Raw genomic sequence first — 8,824 nt, forward strand, 5'->3', positions numbered from 1 at the left:
AAAATCTAAAGATGATGTCAAGTTCTGTAACAAAAAAGTTGTTTCATTAAACTAAACCAAAAATTAACTCGACATGACATGTTTGGCTGTGTGAAAAATGACTGTTTGTTGATGATGTGTCTCCTGATAGAAGTCGCAGGATTATTTCAGTAGTGTTTAATCTGAGCAGCATACCATCTGCTCAGATTCTACTAAACTCATAGGACTGCACTTCATAGTGCAGATGAATAATGAACAGAAACATACTTCTTCATTTTAAATTAGTTGTAGTTGTTTACAGAGACAAAATTACAAATATTTTGTCTTCGTATTTATGAAGTTCATGTAATTAGCCGCCCCTTGAGGCCACATTCAGTTAGATATTGATTTACAATATAAATTTGTAAGATTGATCTCATGTAATGAGATTACATAAACAGGGCTTGGTGCACATTCTCTCCTTGGCCAAAGAGAATTACTGCAGCACTGTTAGTGAACCAGTTTGTCTTATTGAAGTGAAAGTTGGGAAAGAGACTGACAACAGGGGTGAATGCAATGTTAGCAGGCAAAATACGGTTTCTGCTCATGTGTTTATGCATTTAGCAGACGCTTTTATCCAAAGTGACTTACAAATGAAGATAAAAGCTTTCATGTGGAGTAACAGTGAGTCACAATAAGGTCCATCGCATGTGCTCCTCTTACCTTCCGTAAAATCTGGAGTGAATGAATAGATTAATCATAGATTAAAGCAGAAGATGGTGGAAGAGGTTAGTTTAGTTTATTTTAAGAGAATCTGCTGGCCACCAATGAAATCCAAGATGTTACCACTATGTTGTTTAACACAAAAGCCCAGTTTGAATACACTGTATGTTATCCACAGAACTAAACTTCTCCATCTCAGTAGGTTCGGGTGGACTTGTGCCAAGAAATTACAGAACAACATTGCTTCTGTTTGTCTGCTCAGGTTCTTGTGTCATGCCAACTTTTTTTTCAGCACCCCCCCCCCCCCCCCCCCCCCATTCTCAGTTCCTCTTCCCTCCTTTCCTCATATCCTCATATCCATCTCCCATCTTAGTCCATCTGTGCTGTCACTTAGATCTATCAGTCTGATTGATCACGGCCTAATTGACTATTATTGAGGTTAATTCAACTCTTAACACACATGCACCCACATGCATATGAGTACAAATCTTGGAGTCATAGCCACAAACGGCACCACCACGCACAGAGATACACACTTTCAACATGAAAGCTCAGACCCATCCATCTGCCTTCTGCACTACTTCTGACAGGCTACAGATGACTTACACATGCAAATCTCCACCCTGCCTGACCCTGAGCTGTGTACACCCTCTAATTATACCCAACACAAGCACACAAATAAGATTACCTTTTGTGCGTGTGTGTGTGTGTGTGTGTGTGGGAATAACTCCTTGATGAAGGTGAAAAGTAATTGTCATGCAGATATGTTAGTGTTGGGCTGCATGGTGAAAAGGTTTTGCTCTCACTGCTGATGCCAGTTTTGATGGATGATCCAATGAATTGAATCTTCTGTTTGCCTGTTGAATATTGGTTTAATTAAGAGAAGCCGTAATCAGTAAGAGTTTATAAGAAGCTTTTAAAATACTGACAATGGAAGAAAAAGAAAGTTTTAATCTCAATGTGTGTCAGATGTTCTCTCTCACTTTTTTACATGCGCGATTTGTAGTTGACTGATATGATGTGTGGTTTGTGGCTGACAGGTGTGGGCAGTGAACTCAGCTGGTGGTTCTGCCAGTCCGTGGGTCAGTGGGAGAACAGGACCTGCCCCACCCGAGGGTGTTGGTCCACCTATTTTCCTGCATGTTTCAGCAACCTCAGCAGTAGTGGACATCCATCCAATTGCTCAACCCAATGGGATTGTTAGCCTGTACAGAGTGTTCTCACTGGACCACAACAACCGAACTCTGGTAAAGAGGGTGCTACTGCATTTAGTCAGGCACTCAATGATAACTTATATTTCATGTCTTTCTTTCTAGTCCTAATTTTCCATCTCCCTCTTGACCCACCAGTAGCAGTTGATTCTTAATCATTTGATACCTCAACATGTTTCACACCACCCTGTCCCCTTCCTGTAGCTCTCGGAGGGTACATCCCATCAGCAGACTCTCCATGGTTTGCATCCATACACTCACTACTGGGTTGGAGTTGAGGCTTGCACATGTTATCAGGTAGTAATGAATGCAATCTACTACTTCATAAAAGTAATCAAATCTGGTCTGTTGTTTTGCTTATATGTTAGAAAATGTTTGAAAAGTATCTAACGGCACCATTTTCAACATTTATCAGTGTTGTAGCCAGGGTCCACTGAGGAAACTGCACACCCTTGCTGCTCCCCCAGCTGACCAGCCGCCTCCTCGCCTTGTCACCATGACATCTCGCTCCATTCAGATGGAATGGGATGAGCCTTTGGCACCTAATGGAGTCATTGAGAGGTGGGGAGAAGTCTTGCAAAGAGCACATGATACAAAACTCATACATACACCATAACCTGACTCATTTTGCCTCTCTGTGTCCAGCTGTGAGCTTCACCTCAGGTCATCTTGCCCGCAGCCCCCCCAGCCTGTACCCCTCCCTTGCTTTGAAGGACCAACAGAAATCTCTTTCTTTGGCAAAAAGAAGAGCTACAATGTTACAGGTGATTTTGAGATATGTTAAATTAACATATTTTTGAATTCATAGTGTATTCAGATGCACTTTACATTAAAGAAAAACGTATCAGAATGCTGTAAAGTTGAGCCTCACTGGGTCAATATAATTTTATTAATGATGGCACAGAATGAAAGGTGACCACAATAATGCTTGACATCTTTTCGAGTGTGTGAAAGCAAGTTTAGATGTCTCAAAATTGTGTGAAAGCATGTTTAGATGTCTCAAAATTGAGTGGTTTATTAGTGGTAGAGCAATCAGAGTTTCAAAAGCTGCTACTAACCTCAGAAAATCCAGGAGACACGTGACATCTTTGTAAGTATGAAGTCTGCAAGTCTTCGCTGTAGAGGAATAACGGATGTTATTTATTTTTGTGACCAAACACACTTGAACTGTGCAGGTCTCCAACCATACACCTCCTATGAGCTGAGGGCTGCCTGCTTCAATAGCATGGGCAGCACTGCCTCCAACTGGACTGCAGTTAGCACACTGAGCGAAGGTAATACATTTTTCCAGTCCCTCAATTGTCCCAGCCAGGCAAAAGAAGCTTTTAAACTTATCCAAAGTTTTCCTGATTTCTGCTCTTTGTCACCCCGTCAGCCCCCCAGTATGTGTCTCCCTTCTCAGTGGACAGCAACCTGACAGTTATTTGGCTGGACTGGACGGGAACCTTTTCCCTCAATGGGTACCTGAAGGAGTACACTGTGACAGAGAGCCAGCTGAGGGTCTATACTGGCTTTTATAGTTATCTTCATATACCTCGCACCTCACAGAAAAGTGAGAACACTTGCACCAAACAGAATGAAGAACTCAGCATGAGAGTTTTTCATTCTCAGTTAGTTTTTACACTCACTAGTCTTTTAGCCTACAGAGAAATGGTTAATGGTTTATAACACAGAAAAAGATTACCATTAATAACACATCTATAACTGTTTTAATGTAACTATTTAGCAAACTTATTTAATTGGCTATCATGTTGGAGTTGAAGTACAACATCAAAACTACTGACAGGCGAGTTGAATGTCATCTTTATGGTTTATAATTAGTAAATGGTTAATGGTTTATAATATGAATAGTCAAGGCTAGACAACTGATTTGGAGTATCTTTAAAATGCAAGGTCATATTGGGCATTACCAGTACACAGTGGTTAGTACCTATGTACCTATAGTACCTAAAACCAGTTGGTTTTAATTTTGTGTGCTGATCAGTATCGTATCATCTCCTCTACTTCATGTTCTCACAATATTCTTGCTCACAATGTTTTTTTCTGTCTTTATTTGTTTTCCATAGTGCTGTCATTTCAAGTGACCTGCACTACAGACAGTGGTGGTGCCAGCACTCCCACCATCAGATACAGCCCAGCCACAGGCCCAGGTGATGCACACACACACATTCTTTAAACGAAAAGAACGGACAATAAGAATATTTTCTTTATGTACCAAATAAACAAATACATAAGATTAAACATATAGTTTCACTTGTTTATTTGTCTTTCTTTTTATGTAGGTTCTCCTGAGCCAGTGGATAGTGGTAAACAGGGTGTCAGTATGACAGCTACACCTGTTTACTCTGAACTGTGGTTCATCCTACTGTTAGCCCTGCTGGGTCTGTTTCTGCTTGCTATACTGCTGGGCTTAGTGCTGCAAAGGTATTTTGATCTAAACAGTTTATACAGCCTCAATTCCTTATAAAGTTGCGATGCTTTGCAAAACGTGAATAAAAGAAAACGGAGTGCAATGATTTGCCAATCTCGTAAGCCCTTATTTTATTCATGATGGAACATAGAAACCATATCTGTTTTACTTTTTCACGCAACATGTCTCAAGAAGTTGTGAAAGAGGCAATAAAAGCCTGGTAAAGGTTAGGTTAAAGATTAAAACTGTACAATAAAAGAGTGAATTCACAAAGAGACAATATTTTTCATGAAATAGTACATTTGTCTCACTTGTAATATTCGATATGTTTCCTTTGTTTTATTGTGAATTGCATACATTTTTTTACAACATTTGCAAATCTTCCTTTTTATTTATGTTGTACACAGTGTCCCAACCTTCCTGGAATTGGGGTTATAGAATGAAATGTATCCCCCTTAAGGACTGTGCTCTACTTACTGGCATAACTGGCATAATTTACAAAACATATAGAAAACAGGTAAAAAGGGGGAACGCTCTTTTCTCCGCTTTCAGAGCCCTGAGGAAAAATCCGTTGGCTAGAGAGCGCCCTCCGCTGGTCATGCTTCAGAAGACCAGAAAGGCTGGAGGAGAAATGTACACGGTGAGAGGCAAAGAAAGAAGGAGCAGCACAGAGGCACAGAGGGTTGTTAAAAGAGACAGACGAACAGTAGATTGGGATATGACCGAGGTAAAAGCACAGAGAAGTAAATGTGAGGTGAAATATAAGGGACAATAAGTGAAACCTGTACTTAGTTGTAGGTTCTGATTTAAGCTTCAAATCCTGTCGTTACCCTGTGTGAAGTTGTGAATGAACCTTGTGTGTTTATACGCCTGCTTTGCTCCATCAAAAGCCTTTTAGATTTTGGAAATCTCGTAATTTGATTAAATTTTTCTCCAAGTAGAGATATCATTGTTCTTTAATCCTGAAATGACCCACTATTTGCTAGTTGGTTATTCAGTTCCTTCATTTAGTTCACTCTGTAATTGTCCATTTCATTCTGTCCTGCTACTGTCTTTTAATGTTTTGATTGATTTAAGTTTTGTTTTACCCCTTTTTTCTATCATTGTGTGAATCTTTCTTTCTTCTTTATTTTTTTTTGTCATCTATTTTCTGTCCTTCCACTCCTTCCGGCACCATTCTCTCCATCCTTCTCCCTCTATCCTTCTCTCTCTCAGAGGCCCTGTCCCGAGCTGTGCTCTAAACATCTCTACGGCTCTGTGCTCCTCTCTGACCGCCCCACAGTAAGATTATTTTCTCTTTTTTGGTATTATGCTGTCAAACCCCCTAAATGTTTGTCTCACTGTCCCCTGCAGTTTGACACTGTAGCAGACTGTGTTGAGATCAGCAACGTTATACTTAAAAGCTACACTGTGTACTCAGAGGTATGGGAATGTGGATTTTTGTGGGTTGCCCTCCTGCGCATGTTCTCTTTGTTTGCATCTGCATGCTTCGTATGTGTGCATTTCCTCACACTCTCCCGTAAAATATTTAATGATGTTCATTGTTTTGGAGCTCAAACTTGGTTCCATGTGTATTTGCAGTGGTTTTACTCCCAGCCAAATAGTTTCAAACATTCTACTCTTACCTGTTCCAGTTTCACCAAAGGGCCAATCCTTATAGAGCAGTGCCCCCTGTTGGATGCTCATATAATGAAAACAAAGAGTAGAAATGAGATTTATCATCAATCACACAAAATTCACATTTACATTTCAGAGTTACGTGAACCAAATCAGTTCATTCTTTGCTACAATTACATGGTTGTTATGCAACTTATTCAACTTAAGCAATATTTGGTCTTAGATAAAGTATTTGTACAAATTTGCTTCTATGACATGATCACTGATCACTGGACTAAAACTGTACCTCTCAGGGTATGACAGACACAAAGATCATCGGCAGCAGCTCACCCTTCAGCCCCATGTCTGTCCTGCAGGCTCCCAGTCAAACAGAGCTCAGTCAGGCGTACTCCCAGCATTCCCTGCACCGCAGTGTCAGTCAGCTGATTGACAGGAAGTCTCTGATGATGGAGGAAGGAAGCTGGGACAACCCACTTGGGCATGATTCTGGACTGGTGAGGACAGAAATATGTTTATTTGTTAATGAGAGGTACACAGCAGAGCAGTGATGACACTGTTACACTACTGCTGCAGCAACCTCTGCTTATCTGTCATTTCACTTTAAACCCTGATGGTGTTTTGGAAGGATTTCAAGTATAAGTAGAACTTGCTTCTGGTTGCTTTGAGTTTCTTGGTTTGTTTTTCATATTTTAACCCGCTACTGTCTGATGTTTGTGGATAGCTGCAAATTGAGAATTGGGGCTCAAAAAGCCTGATATTTTGGAAGACACCTGAAGTGCATAAAAAGACTATATAAAAGGACATGAGGCTAACGAGGAAATGCCTTAATATGTAAGACCCTGAACGCCTCTATGTGCCAAACATCCCTTGGTCCAATTGAAAAAGAATAAACTTCTCACCTGAAAAACAAAGTCAGTAAACGTTCCCCACAAGTCATTACTTTTGCACTTAGCTAGATTAACTCCTTTTGACCTTTATGCCGATGATCTTCTTAAAATAATTTCATAATTATGTCGATGTTTGGTCATAAAGATGCATATTTTTGCCAAAGCACATTCCAAGTATCACTTTCCTGCTTGCTCCTCTTGTCCAAGCACGGTCACATATGGCCCTAAAATGACCAAATTTGCAACAGTCTGATGGTGAACTTGAGGCTTTAACATCCTCACAAACCAGTGGATGACATCACAACTCCAGCTTTTTGTTAATCTGGGCATTTGTTTGTGAAATGCACAACTCACCTGTGTACAATCATCACAAACTGAGTTCTCATCTTTTCTTGTTCTCATGCACTCTTTTTTTGTGTGTTTTGTCTTTCAGTATGTGGAGGAAGATGAATTTGTGGACACCATTAAGACCTTGAGTTCTGCAAAGAAGGAGCACACCATGTTCACAGACACCCACCTTTAAGACAAGGTTCCTACACATATAAGGTATCAGCGCTGATGCTTTTTGGTGTCGTCTTATTGCACCCTACATGTGCATGACTCCTGTTGAATAAAGCCTAACGGCCTTGATTTTAGCAGAGGCATGTATACAACATTCATGACACAAAAAGCCGCAGAATATTTACTCCATACCTTGAATGCATCCATATCTGGAAATGGTACAGCAAAAGTTCTTAAAGGGTGTTTTATGAATGTTCTGGTTGGATTACGATTCAGTGTCTCTGCTTGCCAACTGTTAGTAGTTTAGTTACTCTAAAAAGTGCGCCTAGAACTCAGCTGCAATGACTTAAATTCTCACTATCCATAATCAAATTAGTCCAGAGATGTGTTAATGTCAGTCAAAGAGTAACTGTGCCTTGTAAGCTTACATGTTATCAACAGCAGTAGTCCCTCAGTTCAAAAAAGACACATGGCCTTCATGTTATTGTCACTGAAATGCCAACAGTTTTTTATTTTAAATGTGGCTTGGAATCCCAGATGTGCCCTCTGATTGGTTAGATTACTGTATGTGATGTAACCTAAAGTCTGATATTAGACTCTGTTTTACTGCATCGTTGGAGATTTACCGTCTACTGCAATTTGTAATGTCAAAGAAAGAGTTGACAGTGAAGTTCTTCACTGAGTGTGTCTGTGTTGTTAATCTGTGGCTTAAAGTAACTCATCTTTCTGTCGGCAACACAGTCAGTTTAAATATCAGCAATGTGCTTTTTAGTTTTAGTGTTTTTAGCAGGAACGAAAGACTGATCATGTTTAGATTCCACAGATTGCAACTAGGAGCAGTATTTATCAATGGGAGATGTTTAAAGTTAAGGGATTTTAATATTTTGTGTACAATAATGAAGTCTGCTGTATTATGACAAACTTTTTTTTACACTGGCAGTATTATTTGTGGTTGTTATAAGAACGTCTTATTTATAGGTGATTAATGGATCAATGGTTGTACGTTTCCTGGCAGGTTATTAAAAAAAACTGCCAATAATGCTTTGGTGTTCTTACATTTTCTATGTTTGTGTTCCCTCAAAATATTTTTTTCATTTATTTTTCTATAGAATTAGTTCTTATTAAAAACACTTCAACCGCTCTGTGGTTTTTAAAAAAAAAGAAGAAACCAGAGACCTCTTGTAGTAGTTTAATCTTTTTTTACACCGCTTTGAACCAAAATGTCAGCGTTTGTAAGCAGCATGTCAAAATTAAGAAAGCACAAGGATGACACCATAATGCTCAAAAGGAGAATAAAAAAAGGTGCGATGATGTAAATGTGTTTCGATGAAAAAGGGACAAAACCTCTACAAGCTATGTGACTGTTGGTTCCACGATGGTGCTGATATTGTGGCTCAGTATAAATATTTGTAGAAACGCATGTAGAAATACACCAATGAAATTAAAAAAGTTTGCACATACATTTGAATGATTTGCATTGGTGTGTGTCCAGAGGTTGAAAAACATTAGATGAGAGA

The 8,824-nt window shown here is 39.5% G+C and overlaps 1 protein-coding gene across 1 annotated transcript in view; it reads left to right on the forward strand.

The window, feature by feature from the left end:
- Positions 1 to 8,309, forward strand: part of ush2a (Usher syndrome 2A (autosomal recessive, mild)) — a 210,288-nt gene extending 201,979 nt beyond the window's left edge. Inside the window, exons 82-93 of the mRNA XM_072381304.1 lie at positions 1,722 to 1,928; positions 2,097 to 2,189; positions 2,308 to 2,453; positions 2,538 to 2,656; positions 3,068 to 3,166; positions 3,268 to 3,444; positions 3,959 to 4,042; positions 4,175 to 4,316; positions 4,855 to 4,942; positions 5,518 to 5,583; positions 6,213 to 6,413; positions 7,240 to 8,309. Of these exons, the coding sequence (XP_072237405.1) occupies positions 1,722 to 1,928; positions 2,097 to 2,189; positions 2,308 to 2,453; positions 2,538 to 2,656; positions 3,068 to 3,166; positions 3,268 to 3,444; positions 3,959 to 4,042; positions 4,175 to 4,316; positions 4,855 to 4,942; positions 5,518 to 5,583; positions 6,213 to 6,413; positions 7,240 to 7,329 (1,512 nt within the window). The 3' untranslated portion in view covers positions 7,330 to 8,309. The remainder of the gene's footprint in view (positions 1 to 1,721; positions 1,929 to 2,096; positions 2,190 to 2,307; positions 2,454 to 2,537; positions 2,657 to 3,067; positions 3,167 to 3,267; positions 3,445 to 3,958; positions 4,043 to 4,174; positions 4,317 to 4,854; positions 4,943 to 5,517; positions 5,584 to 6,212; positions 6,414 to 7,239) is intronic.
- The last annotated feature ends 515 nt before the right edge of the window (positions 8,310 to 8,824 follow it).

Source organism: Leuresthes tenuis, unplaced genomic scaffold, assembly GCF_036924035.1.
Source record: "Leuresthes tenuis unplaced genomic scaffold, fLeuTen1.0.hap1 SCAF_2, whole genome shotgun sequence".
Taxonomy (NCBI): Eukaryota; Metazoa; Chordata; class Actinopteri; order Atheriniformes; family Atherinopsidae; genus Leuresthes; species Leuresthes tenuis.